Source organism: Protomyctophum parallelum (genome assembly GCF_964188405.1).
Source record: "Protomyctophum parallelum genome assembly, chromosome: 10".
NCBI lineage: Eukaryota > Metazoa > Chordata > Actinopteri > Myctophiformes > Myctophidae > Protomyctophum > Protomyctophum parallelum.
The window spans coordinates 26,421,818-26,444,086 of NC_139704.1; the positions used below are offsets into that span (position 1 = coordinate 26,421,818).

The window sequence follows — 22,269 nt, forward strand, 5'->3', positions numbered from 1 at the left end:
CTGAAAGCCCCCCCCCCTTACGTTCCGTATAAAATCCGGGAGGAATAATGTTGCTTGCTTACCTCGCTATGATTACGAAAAAGTCGCTGAATAATCCCTCGCGTTCATATGTTGAATCAGAAATGAAGAGCTTAGTATATCCATCTGGTCAAATATTTTTCTCTCGTTTGATATCAATGAAAATGCACTAGCAATCCGTCAGTTAGATTAGCTATGATGTTTCCACACGTCCTACGGTCAAAATGGGTTAAGAAACTCAGGAACATGTGTGAAATGCTAATGAAGTCCTGTTCCACAGGTCCCAGGCTATCTCTAGATAATTTGCCAATTTAAATAAACGGTTAATAAATTGTGCATCATCATATACATCATATTAACATAGTTAACGTTTCTCCAACCGTACCATAAAAAGGACAATACAACATAAAATGATACTCATTGGGAGTTCCGGTCTAGCTTTCACCGAGGAAGGTCATGCGGTCCTGAGCTCCGACGGTTTGCCTCACAGTTACCTCACAATTTCTTTTTTTTTCCCTTAATAACCTCAGTTAACGAAACAAAGGTTTAACCATACCGCTGGTTGTTGCTTGTTGCATGGAAAGTTATAACCTTAGAAGTAAAAAGCCTACATCAGAGAAGGAATCTCTCGCTACCACGCTGACAATGGCGGCTGACAAAAGCGGACCCCTAACGTTAGAGACTGTATTGGAAGCGATAAACGGGTGCAAAGGTGATTTATCCAAACAGATTGATGCCAAAACATCCAGAATCCAAACTGCTCTCACAAAGATTGAGACTTCTTTGTCAACGTTATCCGACCAAGTTGGGGGCTTAGAGGAACGGGTGTCCAGGAATGAAGACAACATGGCGGACGTTCTTCTCCGGCTGGAGAAGGCTGAGAAGGAGCTGCAAGTTTCCAGGCTGAAACAAGATGATTTAGAGGACAGAAGCAGGAGGAATAATGTGATTTTATTCAACGTTTTGGAGAAAGCTGAAGGGAAGAATGCGGCTGCATTCTTTGAACGCATTATTCCACAAGTCCTCGCTCCTATTGCCTTTGATACCCCATTCGTTGTTGAGCGGTGTCATCGTCTTGGCAAACCCACCTACGACGCGGCGAACAAGCCTAGACCACTGATAGCGAGAATCCTCAACTACAAGCACAGAGAATTGATCCTCAACCGTTCCAGGGAGATGGGAGAGGTTTTCCTTGAGAAAAGAAGAATATTTTTCCATCCTGACTGCAGTGCCGAGACCCGACGCAAGAAAAATGCATTCAAAAATGTGAAGAAAGCCTTACTGGATAAAAACATCACGGACTACCGCCTGTATCATCCGGCAAAGCTGCGTGTCTCCTACGAAGGAGCCGTCAAGTGGTTCTATTCTCCAGAAGAAGCGGAGATCTTCTTGAAGGACTTGGATTAGAGTCTTCTATCAAGATTTGTTTTCCCAGCATGTTTAACTCAGCGGACAATCGAAGGACAGCGGCGAATCGTTTCTTCGTGATCAGTGAGTGGGAGTAAGTCATCATCACGTCTATACACTGCATATATTTTTTTATATAGATTTGTTATATTTTTTTTATGTAGGCATATATGTGACTTACACTACGTATAAGGAGACCCCTTCCATTCACGGGGATATTTTTTGAACTATTTTTAAGAAACAAGTAGCCTAGACACTTATTTTTGGTTTGTTTTTTCAACACTGGCGCTGCCCGATGCTTTAATTTGGTTTCACATCTCGTTAAAATATGTAACTTTATTTTTGTTTTCTATTCAAGTCATTGCCCCGCTGGGCTGCTCGTTCTGGACCCTTTCTTTATACTGAGCACTTTTGATTTTATTATCTAAACGTGTAATACCAGATACGTCTGTTGCTTTTTTCTTTCTTCCTTTTTTCCTCTCTTGGAGGGTGGAGAGGGGATTGGAATGTTCGACGCGATAGTTTGTTTTCTGAATTATACTGGTGATTGCGACGCCTCCATCCTGATCCACTTCTTATTTGATACACTACGGGCGTTCCAAATTGTTAATTTATATAATCCACTTGATAATAGCTTGATTTGGATGTTTAACGGCATTAGCCAGGCCCGAGACCTATAATGATTATTATCATATGCCGCCTCCCGTTTTGCTCACTCGTCGCGCCTTTATTTAGGCTGGTTTTATTTTTTCTTATGGGCTTCTGTGTGAGTTTGCACTGCCGCGGGGGTATGTTTAATGAGGGCGGGGGTGTTTAGAGTGCCTGCACGTCTGCACGCTAAACTGTGGTTTGGGGGTGCTGGTCAAAATTTGCATTTATTTAATTTAACTGGTAACTGGCGCCGCCTTACGGTAGTATGCACATATTACTTATTTCAAAATATTTTGGGCTGTTTTAAACTCTTGGATCTTTGCGTCCCCTATATAGGCTGGAGGATGGCCCCATCTAGTGGTGTATTGCAGTTTTTCTTTCTTTGCCCTGTAAAAAAAATAGCAGGGGATATGTGGATCTATAGGAGGGGGGCCTCTGTTCACTAAATTATGAGAAATATTTATATTCTCTCATATACTGAGGTTGTTATATAGAGATATGAATAGTAACTGTGAGGGCAACCTTACGCTAGGTAAGAGTAGCCCATCTGATGTTTGTTTTCTTGTCTTTGTTATTGTTTTGTACTGGATGTTTTTTGGGGGGTTTTCTTTTGTGGGCTTCTGGGTTTTTGAAAGGTTACTTTTTTGGCTCTCTAATGAATCTTAAAAACTACTGCACCTTATTGACAGCACAATACTATTCAAATACACTGGAATTCTGTTGCGCTGTACTCCTGAGTGAACTTATCCATGATAATATACTCTTAACACTTTTAAATGGCTAGTGAACTAAATTTCATTTCCTGGAATGTAAAGGGAATTAATTCGCCAGTTAAAAGGAAGAAGATAATTACCTATTTAAAGAAATCATCCGCTAGTGTTGCCTTTATACAGGAAACCCACCTTACAGATCTGGAACATATGAAGCTTAGGAGGGATTGGATTGGCCATGTCTTTTTTTCTTCTTATACTTCCAGTGCACGGGGAGTTGCCATACTTATTAACAAAAATGTAATGTTCAAGCTGATCTCAGTGGAAAAAGATAGGAATGGACGGTTTTTGCTCTTAGACTGTGTTCTAAACACAAACAGGGTAACTCTGGTAAATTTATATGGTCCTAATCATGATGATCCAGCCTTTTTTAATTACTTTCTATTGAAAATGGCGGCCATCAATGGCAGATGCCTTGTTGGAGGTGACTTTAATCTGGTGCTTTCTCCAGCACTTGACCGCTCACATCCTAGGACATTCACACTATCCAGAGCGGCGCTAGTGTTGAACCAAGGCATGGCAGAATTAGGTCTGTGTGACATTTGGCGTTCCCTCAATCCCAATGGGAAGGACTATAGCTTTTACAGTAATATGCACAAATCTTATTCCCGTATTGACTTGTTTCTAGCCCCGAGGAATTTACTTACACGGGTAACGAGCTGTGCCTATTTACCGGCTGCACTTTCTGATCATAACCCAGTTAAATTAACATGGAAAATGGAGTCTGTACTCCCCTCCTCACCTCGATGGCGATTTAAATCATTTCTGCTGAAGGATCCCCAGTTCATTTCTTCTATGAACTCCCAAATTGATCAATTTCTTGTGGCTAATGTAGATTCAGCGTCTCACGCTAATATATGGGAGGCTCTAAAGGCATATATGAGGGGGCATATTTTGTCATATAGTGCTCACAAAACAAAAGAAAAAAGACAAATCCTATTGAAGTTGGAAGAGGAGATAAGAGGGCTAGAACAACAACACTCTCAAACCAATGGGACGGATACTTTTAACACTTTGACTGCTAAGCGGATTCAATACAATAATTTGTGCACTAATAAGGCGGAGGCTGCTTTGGCCAGGACCAATTATCACTATTATGAATATGGAAATAAAACTGGAAAACTTCTAGCCTGGCAGATTAAAAAAGAGGATTCAGACAGGATCATCGACTCCATTGTTACTGAAGGGGGTGGAGTGCTGACTAGTCCGAAAGAGATCAACTCTGAATTCAAACGCTTTTATCAAACCTTATATAAATCTGATCATAACAACAACAATAATGTTGCTGCGGAGCAGTTTCTGGAGGCCCTACCTCTCCCTCAGATCAATATAGAAGAAAAAGAATGCTTAGATGCTGATGTAACTGAGGGGGAGGTTCTCCTGGCTATGAACTCTCTACAAAATAATAAAGCTCCTGGACCAGATGGTTTTCCGATTGAATATTACAAATCATTCGCAGACAAATTGCTGCCTCCTTTGACAAATATGATTAAGGACGCATTGGATGGTCAGGCTCTACCCCCAACTCTAGAACTGGCAACTATAACATTACTGCCTAAACCTGGGAAAGATAGACAACAATGTGGCTCCTATAGACCTTTGAGTCTTTTAAATGCAGATTACAAAGTTATTTCTAAAATGATAGCAACCAGATTGGAACTTGTTTTACCAAAAATAATTCATCCAGATCAAACGGGGTTTATTAAAAAAAGACAAGGGTCGGATAATGTACGTCGATTGTTTCATATATTGAACACTACTCAGAGGACCAAGGAGCCCACATTAATAATATCTATGGACGCCGAAAAAGCATTTGATAGGATTGAACCTAGCTTCCTGTTTCAGACTCTTGAAAAAATGAACTTTGGAGAAAAAATTATAAAATTTATTAAAACATTTTTTACTTCTCCAAAAGCTCAAATTCTCACTAACGGGCTGTTATCGGACCCCTTCTTGCTTTCTAGAGGTGTAAGACAAGGATGCTGCGTCTCACCTATGTTGTTTTCAATTGCCATTGAACCGTTTGCCCTTGCAATTAGAACTAATGATGAGATTTCTGGAGTGAAATTTGGTACAACGGAGCACAAAATATCCTTATATGCAGATGATGTTTTGATTTACCTGACTGACTTGGCTGACTCGGTCCCTCCTCTATTCCAGTGTTTACGGGAATATAGCGCAGCTTCAGGATATAAGATCAACCTAACTAAAAGTGAGGTTTTACCTCTAAATACACAAGATTTGAATGTAGGGGATCTTATCGATCCTTTGAAAATATGTCCTAGCGGGTTCAAGTATCTGGGAGTTAATATCAGAAAAGAGCGGGATAAGGTAATTAAAGACAATTACTTAATTCTTATGGAGAAGACTAAGTCCGACACTTTAAGGTGGTCTGGTTTGCCTTTGTCTCTAATTGGAAGAGTGAATACAGTTAAGATGATAGTGTTACCAAAATATATTTATCTATTTCAATGCATCCCATTCTCTATAACTAAAAGGTTTTTTAAAGATCTTAACACAATTATCTCCTCCTTTTTATGGCAGAGCAAAACGCCGCGGGTCAAATTAAGTACGCTCCAAGCCCCTTACAATAAGGGTGGCCTTAATCTCCCTAATTTTAGATGTTACTATTTGGCCTCACAATTCCGTCCTTTATGGATATGGTTGCACCCTGAGATTGGTGAGGTTAGGTGGCTACATATAGAACAACTAGACCTGGGCCTAACTCCCCTGAAAATCATACCTTTTTTGGGTACGAAGAAGAACCTCTCTTTACTTACTAAAAATCCTATTATCTTGAGCGCTTTTGAAGCATGGCAGGAATCTCATAAATTATTGGGGATAGATACATCTCTAATGAGAAAGACCCCATTATGGGAAAACCCTAATATTCCTTACCCCATAGCTGATGGTGTATTGCAGAGATGGGTTAATAATGGAATCAGGACTGTGGGTGATTTATACAGCAATAATGTAGTATCAAACTTTCAACAATTATCAGCCAAGTTTAAGTTACGTAACCATGACCTCTTTAAATATCTTCAAATTAGACATTGGATTCAAGCAAAATCTACAGATTTCCCGAATATCCCGGAAAAATCCCCCCTGGAGGATCACATGTTTTGTACCCTTATCACCTCAACTAAAGGATTAACTTCCTCCATATATAGTATTCTAAACAATAATTTACCAATTTACAATACACTGAACATTAAACATAAATGGGAGACAGACTTGGGATGCACCTATGATGATGTGGATTGGGAGATAATTTTAGAGAGAGCTCAGAGGGTTCTGGTTTCCACCAAACATAGACAGATGCAATTTAACATTTTTCACAGAACTTACTTTACTCCGCTCAGGTTACACAAGATTGATAGAAGCATTTCCCCTATGTGCCAAAGATGTAAGATAACAGAAGGCTGCCTATTACATATGTTATGGAACTGCCCACTTTTAATTGATTATTGGAAGTTCATCTTGTCTACGGTCTCTGATATCATAGAGGTTGAAATACCACATGATCCAAGAATTTGGTTACTGGGTGACGTTACATTGATCAACACAAATTTCAACAAAGCATACTTTGTGTTACTCGCCAGTACAGCTGCGAAGAAAATCATTTTGGTTAATTGGAAATCTGAAAAATCACCTTCACAGAGACACTGGCTGAATGAGCTTTCATCATACTGTACCCCTGAAAAGATACTGTACAATGTAAGAAGAAGGCCTGCCACTTTTGAAAAGATATGGGGCAGTTTCTTTGAGGCTCTACCTTCAATATCTCCTCTGAGTTGATTTAGTTTGAGTTTTCTTTTATTTATATTGTTATTTTCATGTATTTATCCGAGTTGTTGCTGTCAAGAGGTGTTGTGTACATACTGAATAATGAGAGCTGTGTAGTTTTCCTTTCTGGGGTTGGGGTGGGGGGTGGGTGGGGGGGGTTTGTTTTTACTGTTTTTTGTCTTTTCTTTTTTGAGTTTGTCTTGTCTTGTTTAAAAAAAAAAGAAAAAGAAATCATGATTCTGTAACTCGTTGTTAATATCTGCATTTTCAATAAATAAATCTTAAAAAAAAAAAAAATGATACTCATTCTCCATTTCATTGAGACCACACATTTGGCACATTCGATCTTCTTCATCTAGCCCAACATAACAATCCGTTTCAAATAATATAAAGTGGCAGTATACTTCCTCTAATCTGATCTTTTTTTTTTCTTCGGCAGGTTAAATAAAACATAGTTTTCAGTATAATAGTCATGTTTGATTTCCCTATATGTACGTAATTTTGGTTTGCTCCAGATCTCTTCTGTCCAAGTACGTTTGACCTTATCAAAAAGTACAGTATCTCCCTTAGCCCCATAATATTAACCTGCTCCAATCCAAGAAACACATCTTCAATTCCATATTCACAGGACATAATAATAATGACCCCAGTGTTGTATGCTTATATCTAGTATGCGGCTGAGCATAGACATGGTAATGCCCCGCCTGCCTCTGATTGGCCTACCGACACTGCCCATCTTGACTGAGGTGGATATAGCTATGCTGGATAGTCTGATCTCTGCTGCGAGGTGGTGGAAAATAATACAAGTATACAGTTTCGGTATGATACAAGAGAACTGCCTGTAACCTATACGTTTTATTTTTGTATGGATTGAACTAAATAAAGTGTGTAAATAAAGGTCCCTTCCCTTCACCTTTATCTTTTTTAGTATAATAGTATTAGTTTACTATAATTAGATTATTACACAATAATCAACACTTTATTTAGAAGTACACACCCAAATCAAATCATAGTAGGCTACATGGTTCCGTGTATTACATCGTACACGTGTGTTCAATCAATTATTCAATCAAATAAGCAAACGGCATTACGGCAAAAACAATATAAGTTTGGTTCTTCAACAAAAATAAAATGTACAAGTTAGCTACAAGGCTGCATTCTGGCGTGCGTGCCAAGCTGTCATTTTCTTGTATTATTTTCCCACCACGGAGTAACCTCGTATCTCAGAGGACAGTCAAGACGGGCAGTGTCGGTAGGCTAATCAGAGGCAGGCGGGGCGTTACCATGTCTATGCTCAGCCGCACACTATGGATATACGCGTCTAGGTGCAGAACCCAACATCTCTAAGTACCTTGATTTTACCAATTACTCCTCCTAAGGCTCTGCCTGCAGACTCAGAGAGGACTGTGGAGTGTGGAACCATGAACAAAACTCATATACTCAACATAGAAACCTAGATAGAAGACTTTACATAGTTAATCTTTTTTTCACCAAAATAATATGATATTTACTAGTTAGAGAGCCTCTGAAATGTATCACATTTCTTTTCTTTTCATTATTATTATTTTTTCCCTTCAGTTAATTACCCAGCCCTAGGTCAGAGCTTATTAGCTGCAGCTAATTAAATTACAACTCTAGCAACTAGAGACGTACCGATATTTTTTCCCTTCGCCGATACTGATTCTGAGTCAATCCTATCCGATAACAGTGTGTATTGTGTAATAAAGAAATGTAGGATGGCGGTTCTCAAAGTGAGACACTCCTTGAGGGGGTTCCAAATGGACCCTTACATGTCAGTAACTGTGAGAGATCGATGGCCCCATCTACGAACACCAAAACACACTGGGGCAACCAAAGAGCTGTGGGGGAAAGTCAATGGGGCGATCGAAGAGAAGGGCAGTGTGCGTCATCAAGGGGCACACAGAGAGAGAGAGAGAGAGAGAGAGAGAGAGAGAGAGAGAGAGAGAGAGAGAGAGAGCTTTAGTAAAAGTACCGCAGTGTGCAGTAAAAAAGTCTAAATTCAAAATTTACTTCAGGCGTTGATAAATACTCATTATGCAAAATGCCATTTTCACAATCATAATTATATATCCTGTTATTGGACTATATTATTATTGATCATATTCCACTTAAGCCCTGTGTTAGGCTATACTTTGGCTATTCAGAAATAACCAAACTGCCATGCATTGTGACTGCCATATTAAAAAAAAAAATAGTGTCAAGTAACTAAAGCCATCAACTAAATGCAGTGGACAAAAACGTTGTCTCTGGCATGTATTGGAGTAGAAGTACCCTATTGGCCTGAATATAAGACTACTTTTTTTTCTTCCAATGGAAATATCCTCAAAAACGGAGTCGTATTATAATCGGGAACTAGACTATTTGACATTCAATGTTCTTTTTCCACAAATGAGTCTCGAGAAATGGGGGTCGTCTTATAATCAGAGTCGTCTTATATTCGGGACAATACGGATATGACGTATACAAAATGTGTAAATAGTAAATACTAAACAATTCTACTTAAAGGGATATTGGGGGACATTTTAACGTCTACTCTGGCTTGTGTGTTTCACCCCAGAGTTACAATGGGTTTGTATAGTTAGGAAAGGGGCATGCCTGATCAAATGAATACAATGAATGACCCCAAACATGTTTGAAAGTGAAATGTCCATTCAAGTTCAGTACTCGAGTAAACGTACATGTAATTACATTCCTCCATCTTGCAGACAGGCAGAAATAGACGGGGTGACAGAGTGTCAGGGCAATAAGTCATTCCGTCTGTCCAGTGCTTTATGGAGTGGGACAGCGAGGGACACTGGTTGACAGCCCCTCCTCTGGCTCGTGATCAGTGTTGCCAGATTTTGCGAGGGAAACGACCAACCGGATCGGCTATTTTTGTTTTTAGTTTTTTTTTCGTGTGATAAAAGTGACACATTTTGAATATTGTTTGAAACATTCAAATAATAAATCTGATGAGGTTGCACACGGCACAATGTATTTGGGGGGGGTTAGATTAGATTAGATTCAATCAATCATTCAATTCAATCCGTGGACAAATGCATATTAACTCATTCTTTGCCACCATTGACCCCTCCCCTGCCGAACACCCCAAAATTCACCTCGGTGAACCGAAGTAGTTATCGGCCATTGCGGATCTGCTGCTGGATACTTTCGCTTCCATCAGAAGCGTTAATTTGGACGTCCGCCCAAAAATAAGCAACTACACTTTAGAAAAATCTCAAAAATAAAAACACAACCACCAATACCGTCTTCCTGCCATTGCCGAAGCCCTTCGGCAATTGAAGCATTAATTTGATATTAACGCTTGCTGCCATTGCCGAAGCCCTTCGGCAATTGCCCTTTATTAGTGCATATGATTGATCAAGCCATAATGCTACTCACGTTAGCCGGTTAGCTAGCACTGTTGTTAGCACTGCACTGGATCGTTCATATTAATTCACCGTCGCCATAAGAATCCATTCTATCCGTTTCTTTCAATCGCCTGTATCTCCTATTCCTTGTCCCAGATGGCATTTTTGGTCAAAACAGCGTTTCTTTGACGGCACGAGCCGACGTTGTGGAGTGCAAAAATGTACCGGCATTTTTCGATCATGTAAACAAAGGTTGTCTTGGCAACGTAAAGCTGGCAGGGATAAGCTCACTTCCGGTTGAGGCAAAATGTGGCTTTTCAAAATAAGAGCTCAAATTAAAAAAATGCTGGCATGAATTAGGTCCTAATTTCTCAATAAATGGCAGCAGTAAAAGGGTTAACAAGCAAAGCAACTTTACAGAAAGGGAAGCCCAGGCAAAGTGGCTTATAAATAAGCGGACATGGCAACACCTTCCGCTCATAATGTCCTAGGAGGCTGTACACGGACCAAGCTGCTGACTGGGTACTTTAGCCCTGCTCAAACTCTAAACAAAAGGTCTGTTGTCTCCTCCACACACCCACCCTCTCACTCACACCCCTCTCTCTCTCTGTGTCTCCCCATCTATTGGTGCATCCCTCCATTTTACAATTTAGGCTTTCAGCAGACGCTCTTAATCCAGAGCGATTTACAGTAAGCAAGAACAACACATGGTAATACATCAAATATATAAATAGTCATCAAGGATCATAAGCAAGCTAAGAACCTAGCATCCGTCCAACATTAGAATATCTGTACAATGAAACTATTAGCGTAATACACAGTGCTATGTCTACATAATCTAAATTACATCATTTTCTTCATCATATCCTTGTCAAACGATGCCATTTGAAATATCTGTTAGCTGCCCCACTCCATCCAGGGGGGGTGACCCAGGCAGGTGATTGACACTGACCTGTGTTAAAGCCGAATCTATAACTCCTACAAGCTCACAACACGTTGCGGACGCGACACATTGTCTGTGAGCTTGCAGATCTGCTATTCTCCGCTGTACGGCAAGGTAGAAATTGAACTGAGCGTGAATATAATCGGCAATCACTGATTCACCGACGGTGTCCGACATTTGGGCATATATATCGCTCAACCTTAGCCCTAGAATAGATAGATAGAGGCAGAGCCTTAGAACCTAAGCCCTAGAATAGAAAGATAGAGGTAGAGCCTTATAACCTTAGCCCTAGAATAGATAGAGGCAGAGCTCAGCCTTAGCCCTAGAATAGATAGAGGCAGAACCTTAGAACCTTAGCCCTAGAATAGATAAATAGAGGCAGAGCTCAACCTTAGCCCTAGAATAGATAGATAGAGGCAGAACCTTAGAACCTTAGCCCTAGAATAGATAGATAGAGGCAGAAACTTAGCCCTATAATAGATAGAGGCAGAAACTTAGCCCTAGAATAGATAGATAGAGGCAGAAACTTAGCCCTATAATAGATAGAGGCAGAAACTTAGCCCTAGAATAGATAGGTAGAGGCAGAGCTCAACCTTAGCCCTAGAATAGATAGATAGAGGCAGAGCCTTAGTCCTAGAATAGATAGAGGCAGAGCCTTAGAACCTTAGCCCTAGAATAGATAGAAAGAGGCAGAACCTTAGTCCTAGAATAGATAGATAGAGGCAGAGCCTTAGCCCTAGAAGAATAGATAGATAGAGGCAGAGCCTTAGCCCTAGAATAGATAGAGAGGCAGAGCTCAACCTTAGCCCTAGAATATATAGAGGCAGAGCTCAACCTTAGCCCTACAATAGATAGAGGCAGAACCTTAGAACCATAGCCCTAGAATAGATAGATAGAGGCAGAGTCTTAGAACCTTAGCCCTAGAATAGATAGATAGAGGCAGAGCCTTATAACCTTAGCCCTAGAATAGATAGATAGAGGCAGAGCTCAACTTTAGCCCTAGAATAGATAGATAGAGGCAGAGCTCAACCTTAGCCCTAGAATAGATAGATAGAGGCAGAGCCTTATAACCTTAGCCCTAGAATAGATAGATAGAGGCAGAGCTCAACTTTAGCCCTAGAATAGATAGATAGAGGCAGAGCCGGGAGCAGAACAGGAAAGAAAGCAACACAGTGAGCGATATACGCAAGAGTGAAAACAAGCAGAGAGCAGACCTTATAGAATAGATTGTGGACGCTGCATTCTGTCAGGGAGCATTGAGTTGCCCTCCTTTCTGAGTGGGTTTAAATCACTGTCACACTCCCAGCGGTGGGGAGAGGGGGGGGGGGGGTGCAGGTGTAGTGCTATACTTTATACCATCCTATTCTTGTGGGTCAGCGGTTCTCACAGTGTGGTCCAGGAAGGCCCCAGGGGTCCTTGACGGGGTTTCCAGGCGCTCGCCGCAAAGATTTGTCAATATACTAGGCTACTGTAGCATCATTCCAGTTCAACCACTTGAACTGAAGCCCTGTGACCTCCAGGTTGGAGGTCATGTTGTGAGTGATGCACCATATATATATATATGGATAAATGGTCACTGCTCGCACAGCATTTCTCATTGTCCCATACATCATGGTGCCAATATGCTTAGCTGTAAAGTTCTCAGGGTGGCATTCAAAAGGTATTGATTTTAGGTGTGGTGTTAACTGTAGTTGCAGTTAACATCAGCCTGTTAGCCTAGCCTCTGTAGCCAGTGCCACCACCATAGGTAGCCAGGGAGTCACCGACTGCGGTGGTGAGTGTAGAATGGAAGGGAGGAAGGGAGGCTCGAGGAGGCTCCATGGGGATCCCCAGAAAAATGAGTAACACTTAAATGTCTCAGAAGTCAGAATAAGAAGAATGGCTATTCAGAAAATAGGTTGCACACACTCTCACTGTAATATCCCCTCCTACAGTATGATAGTTGAAGAAGTCTGCACTAAATGTAAAAAGAAGAAAAATAAGGTGTGTGTGTGTGTGTGTGTGTGTGTGTGTGTGTGTGTGTGTGTGTGTGTGTGTGTGTGTGTGTGTGTGTGTGTGTGTGTGTGTGTGTGTGTATATGTGGCCATTTTTGCTATTGTACTGCCATTTTATTTTGGCGTTTTTGAACAAGCAAGCCATAAAAAGAAAATCTATTTTAAGAATCGACATGAGCACGAGCTGAACACAGTCGACACATTGTTCTCATTCTTAGTATGTGGAAATGTGAATCATCTCTGAGCTTCCCCGGGGGGAGAAAACAGATCACTACTGGCCTAAAGCCTGCAGTGTCCAGGACGGTCAGTCGAAGACACGTGGTCCACACCCGGCACCAACATCACTTTAAATAGCAGCTTGCGATTGAACATGCAACAGCTTCAGTGTGACAGGTAGCGACTCTGCGGTTCCCACACAGAGGACAATAGTGTGATAAAGCTCAGGGAAGCATCTGCAATCTGCAATCCAGTATAAGTCAGCAAGAGCATCAAGGCTCCGACTCAGCAATACCTGCTATATTAGCCAAGTTGCCCCTGTTGGCAAATGAGTCACACAACGCAAGTCAGGAGTCACAAATAGCCGTGTCATTCAGAATTAAAAGGAACGAGTAGGCATCAGCCTAAAGTTTGTTAAGCTTTAAGTCCTGCCAGGCAGCCGGGGAAGGCTCCTTTTAAACTTTAAATATGTGTCAGGGCGGTATTACTTTTCATCTCCTTCCCTTGGTTGGATATTTAGGCTCATCCTTGCATTCAGACCCTCAGGGCATGTCGCTGGTAAGCCACCGGATTCAGTCATTCACAGAGCAAAACCCTGAACAGGCGGAACTGGACGATAAACTTGGTTTCCCTTTTGCCTTCCTTGCCAGTGTTCATTTTGACATCAAATTATTATTGATTTTTGTTTTAGTCATATAGGTTCTCATGACATTGATGACAACTTATTTTAGCTAACTGCTTCAGTTGTATCACAGAACCCCTTCCGTTGCTTTTATTGACATCGTAGCATCTGCCCTGAGTCTGAACTGATTTAGCCTGTGTGTGCGCTCGCGTGCGTGCGTGTGTGCACCAGGGTGCACTTTTAAATTGTCCCCAAAAAACATCACCCATTAACTAATATTCTTACGTTACATATTGCTTAGGCCTATATGAAATCGTAATTTACACACAGGCCTAATATAATAATGCATGGGTAGGATAAGCGCTCCACCCCCCCCCCCCCCCCCCACCCCCCCCGATATGGACCATGACGCCAGTGGAGGGCCCGTTGTCATGGAAACAAGTCAGGCGGCTATCTAAAGTACCATAATAATAGCATGGTATTGATAACACATCGAGGTTACCGCTGTGTGCTTATTACAATGACTTTCTCTATAATGTCTTCGTCTAAAAAGAAAACTAGTTTAGGGCTCTGCCTCGACAATTATTGTCATCTATATTATCGGAATATATGAATAAAAACAGCCTTGCTGTATGCCTTTTAAGCTTTGTAAACAAAACCTGCACGGTGGCAAATATGCCAATTAACTAAATATTAAATATGCAAATAAAATACCGATATATATAATCAATTTATATTTTAACATTTTTGTGAAAAGAAATTGGTTATAGCCGATCTCCAAGCTCCAAGCTCACAATACTCACAACATCGTATTGTGCCGTGTTGTGAGCTGGTAGATCTGCTATTTCCACTATTAAATGTTTGAAAATGTATTTTTTTTTTTTCAACATGGAAACGATTATGACGACTATGCAAGATAGTTGTTATTATCATATCAAATAATCACGTTATGAGCATAATTAAGGCGACAGGCCAAAGCCTACCAATGTGAAAAAACAAGCATTAGAGAGCCCACGTTTAGGGTTAGCGATGACTACTGTGAAACATAACCTACTGTAGGTGGCCTAGTGATTGATTGCCAAACTTATTTAATTTAGGGGAAACCCAACATCAAAGTCAGTCAAAGTCATACGATTAGCCACACACGTTACCGCAGTGAAATTTGTTCTCCGCATTTGACCCATCTCCTAGGAGCGGTGAGCCGCAGCGTGCGCCGTTGACAGACCGCCCTCAGAGAGTGAGTGTAGGACCCCATCTATCCTCAGCACTCATTAGCACTGGTGCTCCACAGGGCTGTGTGTTGAGCCCCCTACTCTACACTCTCTACACCCACGACTGTACTCCCATCTATCCGAGTAATGCCATCCTCAAATTTGCAGATGACACCACAGTGGTGGGACTCATTGCAGAAGGGGATGAGACTGCATATAGGGAAGAGGTGCAAGTGCTGTCAGAATGGTGTGAGATGAACAACCTCATTCTCAACACCTCCAAGACCAAGGAGCTGATAGTGGACTTCAGGAGGAAGAATATTCAGCCTATCCAGCCCATCTACATCAATGGAGAGGAGGTGGAAAGGGTCTCAGACTTCAGGTTCCTGGGCATGAACATCTCGGACAACATGACCTGGAAAACAAACACCACTGCGCTCCAGTATTTTCTCAGAGTGCTCAGGAAAATGGACATAATGGAGATTGGATAATGTGCTACTGTCCTTCTACCGCTGTTCCATCGAGTCAGTGTTGACCTACGGCATCTCTGTGGTTTTCCAGCTGCACGGCAGCAGAAAGAAACTCACTTCAGGGGGTCATAAACATGGCCCAGACGGTAGACCCCAGAGGATCATGGCATGTCCTCTTCCATCTCTGGAGGACCTCTACAAGAGATACTGTAGCAGAAGAGCCAACAGCATCCTCAAGGACTCATCCCACCCAGGTCATCACCTGCTGCAACTTACGCCCTCAGGGAGGCGCTATAAGGTCATCAATGCAAGAACGAACGAGTAACAGACTGAAAAATAGTTTTTACCAGAGCAGGCTAAACACTGACACTTGAACTCTGACACTTTATGGACTAAAGGGATTTACTGTGCAATATGTCTTAAATGTATGTATTTTATATAGAGTATTATGTATTTTGTTTTAAATGCACTTGAGCTGGATTGCAAATCAATTTCGTTGTCTTGTACAATGACAAGATATTCTGATTCTGACAGTACAGTACAGTACAGTACAGTACAGTACAGTACAGTACAGTACAGTACAGTACAGTACAGTACAGTACAGTATACACACTACAGTACAGTAGGCTACCCCCACACGGTACCTGTCATTTCTCGACCGTTTCGGAAGTGGGGTGGCTTGCTGTAACCGGGTCAGCTCTCTGGGTGCGTTCCTGTGGGTCTGGAAGTTCCAGGGACCCCCACACAGAGTTGCACCACTCACTTCACACAGGTGTGATTTTTTTTTCTGCAAGGGTGGGGGGGGCTATACCTAATTATGCTACTGTATAATTATGCTATGTGTATAATTATAGGTCTTCTACAGAGGGTCCAGGACCCATTCATACGAGTACATTTGGTAGCGTGTGTACTTTCACAGTAAAATGGGGGTCAGCACTAGTGGCCCGCCCCTAATGCACGGGAAACTGGAGGTCCTTCCATGCATGTTCATCATCACCCAAGCCCAGAAGGTAGGCACTAAAAGATCACCGGCAGCAGTTTTCAACCAGCGGTCCGGGGACCACCAGTGGTCCTTGAGGGGGTTCCAGAGGTGGTCCCCTGTTAAATAATGGAGTTGATGATAATCAAATAGACCCCTAAATCCCTCTTGAGACTGAGAGTGTAAAATGGACCCGAAATCATTTTACCCTCTTAACTTATTGTTAAGCATCTACATTACGTAATTTACATGTTTGCTATTATTGCATGTCCTCAGCTGATGAGATGTCAGACAGCAACAGCATTCCAAGTCTTACCAGTGCCACCAGACGAGTGGTCCACGGGTCCAACGGCGCTGCTGCTGCTGAAGAGGGCAGCGTGGAGGTCGGGGTACGCCTTCTCCAGGGCCACGCAGAGCTGGAGGAAGTGGTCGCTGTCCTTGTCGTCCATAAGCATCTTCAGAAGGTGCTCCACCTTCTCGGCGCTGGACGAGCAGTTCTGCTCCAGCTCGAACCTGTCGAGTTGGCTCAGCGTCCCGGACGCGACCAGCAGCTCTATCAGTCGGTCGGCGTCCGTGATGGACTCCAAGAAGTTCTGGTGGCACTGGTCTAACAACTCTCTGTGCTTTGGCTCCATTATAATGCCGTTTAAAATGATGTATTATGATATGCCGTTAATAGTTCCGTATAGCTTTCCAAGCTAACTAGACTCATGGAGACAGTCCAGTCCAGGTGTGTTGTGTGGTTCTATCCCTCCCCGTAGCTTTAAAAAAAAACACCACGACCGATTTAACCGAACAACGAACTTATCGTGGTGGATTTACGGAACTTCGCCTCAACCGCCACGGCCATTGATTTAGGTCGCACGATGGGAGAGATCAATTTTTATAGCAAATGAGGTTGGGGGGGACACAAGAAGCCATATTTGTTGCCCAGAGGGCTGTTGACTGACTGCACTAAAAGAGCATCTTACTTGTGTAGTATTAGCGGTTCATAATATCGTCGCCTGGGCTTTCTTTCCGAGTACACTTTACCCGAATACATCCCCATGTCTCCAGGAGTCCAGTGGACCATTTAAAAAACTGCACGCCGCTCTTCAAACTACGGCAACTATGTTGCCGATGCTGATGATATCCCTCCAGTTACATTGTATCCAGTACTAGTCCGCCATGTCTGGAGCTGTAGCTCACACTTCGTCGTACGACAGTGTGGCGGCCGGGCGCCTGAACATAGCTAGCCCCTCCTACAAGATCTACAAGCCCACCATGCTCCGCGGATGCAGCGCCGGTGGGCTTGTACATCGACGGTGGGGCTGTGCTATGTTGGCCCGCGCGACACCGTCGCATGGCGAAATCTGACATCAGCAGCTGATGCTGCCCCGCTGTCAATCAACACAGATGCCCCTATACGGTCAAATGGGGCGGAGATTACACACAAAACACGCCTTTATTATTATTATTACTTTTCAATGGGTGTGTATAGTGAATCCCATGTGGGGGGGAAATGAGAATGGACCACTACTGTAATCTTCTGATACATACTAACATAAATAAAATGTACTATTAACCAATGTTAGAACCAGAATCTTTTTTTTAAAGAAGAAAAAAATATCATTGCAGTGATTTTATTCATTCATTTTCTGAAGCCGATGCTATAGGGAAATCTGGGCACCATTTGTGGCAAATTGTGGGGGAAGGCAGTGCCCACTCTTCTGGAAGTGTGGGCCTTTTGGAGGGAGAAGAAGATTAGAAGTCTGGGCACAGTATTCAGGTGCCTCTTAATCTCATCTCCCCAGAGACTGTGCATCTTTTGGGGAGAGAATGCAGGCACAAGGCCCTATATGAACAAGAAACTTGGATTTGCTTTGTTAAAGCCTTTCTTTAAAATAAAATAAAACAAAATAGTTGTATGTGGTACAATATTAAATAGTGGTCCCTGCATCATCTCTCTCACCTTGGCCTGGAAAACGTTGAAACAAGTTTGTCGTTCCCATCTGATGACGATCATGAAATTCCATTTAATAGCTGTGACAGTCTATTGTTTTTGATTATTTAACCACTTGAACCCCCAGCATTAGTGTAAACCCTATACTTATACTTATTAATCTTTGGCTCTATACTTAGCCTGGTCTTTTCCCCCCTCTACAAGTCATAGAGGGGAAACAACACCATGCCAATAATAGCCGATATACAATTGTAGTTTGGATTTCCAACTGCTATAGGCCTACCTTATAGGTTGTTTCATTTTCAAAATGACAGAAAGACACATTTAATTAGATTTTATTGACATTGACATTTTGTGTAGAGAATGTTTAATCGGTTACATTTGGGTACAACGCCAATCGACGGTTTGATTGATTGATTGAAATATGTATTAACAGTTTGCAGAATTACAGTACTACATTTCAAGCACAAACTCAATACAAAGACTGTTAGTAAATATAGGCAATGCATATTAGTGCATGTGTGTTAAAATTATAATAATACTAAAGAAAGAAAGAAAAAAAGGCTGAATTATTATTACACAGATATTATTGTCTACGCTGCCAAAGATATTATTGATTGAAAAGATATAGGTCTATGACTCGGCCCTAACATTATTGGGGTAGCATAGCATAAGGTATAGTATATAGGTATATATCTCCCACATCTCTTGAACAACAGCGCCCTCGTGTGTTGGTTTTAAGAACTTGTACTTTGAATTATTACACCAACACTACAGACTACAGATAATAAAGAAAGCAGGTTGTGAAGTAAACAGAACCACAGGTGGAGGTTAATCCACATCTTTATTACGTCATCAAACAGGGCATACGCAAAGTAACCACAGTATACCGCTAATCCAATTACATATACATAAAGTGGCGAAACTAAATGGCAGTGGGCCCCGGTGCAGATATCTTGTGTAGGCCTTATTGTAAAAAAAATTGTAATGCTTCATCATAGTGTCCACAGTTTTTGTATTGAGTTGTACTTTTGTTTCAATTAAATGTACTCATTCTGCATAGCTGTTTATAAATCAATACATTGAAACTGGGACTCAACTGATGCAAATTACAGCAATGTTGTTATTCAATTGAGCCATTTAGCCTACGCGTATATTAATTGCATTTCTGTTATATTAAATATGCTAATGTGGCTTACATTTATTTAAATTGCCTTTGTACATGTTTTTTTTAAATAAACAAAACAAAGTTCACATTGGTGCTGCATTATTTCATAGGCCAGTGGTCTACTTCAACAGGAAAACAGGAGCGCCACCAACAGGTGGATTTTTGAAAATGACTCAAATCATGAAGGCTAGGTGCAATTTACGTGGAATCTTTCACAGACTTTCATACTAGGCTGAGGAATATATCCCACCCTTTTCACATTGGCCAGTTACAGCGCCACCAACAGGTGGATCTGTTGTTGTTGTTGTTGTAGTAACGACCCAGCACAATCAAACAAAAGAGGCTGATGGCTATAGCCGTGGATATACACGGCTCCAAGCTCTAAGTGTTGCTTAGCCTACACATGCAGCGCGTGAGCTTGCAGATAGTCGGTGTCCCACTCACCATGAATCCAAGCAGAGGTCCTCACAAGTATAGGTAAAACACTGCCACTGCCACACGGTTTTATTGAAGCAATATAAATGACTCATAACGGTACAGCACCAAGATACCCATGTACCTGTCTAAATACTTCCTTAATGTAAACGAAGTCCACACCCACAACACCAGAGGGAGTGCAACAAACCATGTACAACCCAGATTCGGCACAAACAAGGGACTAAATTATTTTCGCTCCTATGCCACCAAAATGTGGAACGCCCTACCAACAGTCATTAAGACATGTGAATCCCTTGACTCCTTCAAAACCGCTCTCAAAGGGCACCTACGGATGGCTGCAATTCGAAACTGGCCTCTGTAAAATCTGAATCCCCCCACCCCCCATTTCCCCTCACTCTATGTATCTTTTCCCTTTTTGCTTCCTATATGATGAATTCCTGTTCTGTTCTTTAGCTACATAGAAATGTCTATTTGTATGTCTCTAAATGTTTTGAGGAATTGAACAATGTGGACCCTGTTGTAAACAAGTGTAATGCTTAATTGGGTCGTCCACTCACAGTTAACAGTCTTTGTATTGAGTTTGTGCTTGAAATGTACTGTAATTCTGCAAACTGTTAATAAATATTTCAATCAATCAAAACGGTGCTCAAACGTAAAGCAAAAATTATCACAGCTTCAACTGAAATAAAGTAAATAAAATAAAGCGGCTCTCTCACTGTGTGCTCAGCAGGTGAACAGGTGATGTTAAAGATAGGCTACCACTTTAGGGTGTGTGGGAAATAAAGTACATATACACGGATTGTCGGGGAATCCGTGTATATGTACGCATTTCAGCAATCTGTGGTATTTCGCCAACAAACCTCTCAATGCAATAAATTCAACTATATATGTCAGTTTAATGTGAACATGCAGCTCTCTCAAAGGACATTAAGGAAACAACTCCAAGATTTCCAATTCGGTCAACAAAAGTACGGCTTCCCACACACACCCTCTCTCTCACTGTGTGCTCAGCATGAACAGGTGATGTTAAAGATACCACTTTAGGGTGTGTGGGAAATAAAGTACATATACACAGATTGTCGGGGAATCCGTGTATATGTACGCATTTCAGCAATCCGTGGTATTTCGCAGACAAACAACAAATGATGATTTAAACACTTTTCCAATCAATAAGTTATTATTAACCAGTCTTGTTTTTAAGCAATAAAGTATTTTAAACAATTAAATGTATTTTAAGCAATCCAATGCCTTATTTAAAGGACTTTTAAACTAATTTAGCAAAGTCATTTTAAGAACCATTTTAATTAAATATTTCAAATTACCCATTTAAACACTTGGAATAAAGAAATCAGATAATTGGCTGATCCTTGAGCTTGTAGCTCAGCTCTTTTCCAACTAGGCATTTTAAACCTTTAACACAGTGAAACATGAATTTTAAATTCTTAAAGTAAATAATTTCCAACTTTGTCTTATTTTGTAAAGTTATACTTTTAGACTTTTCAAACACAAATGAAAGCTTCCAAATTACATAGAGGCATTTCCTTTAATCCACCCGACTCTAAAACATATTGTCATTATGTCACCATCGAAAACCAATTACACTCCGGCATTGGGTCCTTTAATTCACATCTTTATTACGTCATCATTGAGAGCTAGTTATACCCTCGCGCAGACGAAATGAAAGCCTGGGTATCGAGGCTAGTTATACCCTGACGTCATATGCTGGGACGGTGCATACGCATCAAAAGTGGTGCAAAGTAACCACAGTATACCGCTAATCAACTTACAAATTACTTATACATATACACAGAGGTATTTAGTATTACATTTAAAGCAATTGACAATTTAAAATAAATAATTAAATAATTATACTGTATACGTGATAACATATTTTATTTCAGTTTATATACCTTTTCTTTCATCGGATATCGATGATATATTTTTCTTTGAGAAACTAAAAAGGGATCCAGAATAATTCTGTATAAAACTGTATTTCTTTTATAGATTGAAACTTGTACCATACTTCATAATAATACTTTTGTACATAAAGTAGGTAGGTAGCAAATAGCTAAACCTAATAATTCAACATTTCAAACATTCCTTCACAGAGAAGCTGAGATTTGACCGTTTGCAGCGGTCGACAGTACTTGCACGTTCTGCTTGCGTACTATGGCCTACTAGTGTGCAACAACCAAGTAGGCCCTCGACAGAGTGCAGTTCTATTTATTATTATTATTAGCTGTTGAGAGATACATGATTCAAAACAAAGTTCAATGTGACTTT

The 22,269-nt window shown here is 41.2% G+C and overlaps 1 protein-coding gene across 1 annotated transcript in view; it reads right to left on the minus strand.

Moving 5' to 3' along the window:
- dlg5a (discs, large homolog 5a) overlaps positions 1-17,600 on the minus strand; it is a 123,741-nt gene extending 106,141 nt beyond the window's left edge. Inside the window, exon 1 of the mRNA XM_083775285.1 lies at positions 16,755-17,600. Within this exon, the coding sequence (XP_083631411.1) occupies positions 16,755-17,073 (319 nt within the window). The 5' untranslated portion in view covers positions 17,074-17,600. The remainder of the gene's footprint in view (positions 1-16,754) is intronic.
- Positions 17,601-22,269: the final 4,669 nt, after the last annotated feature.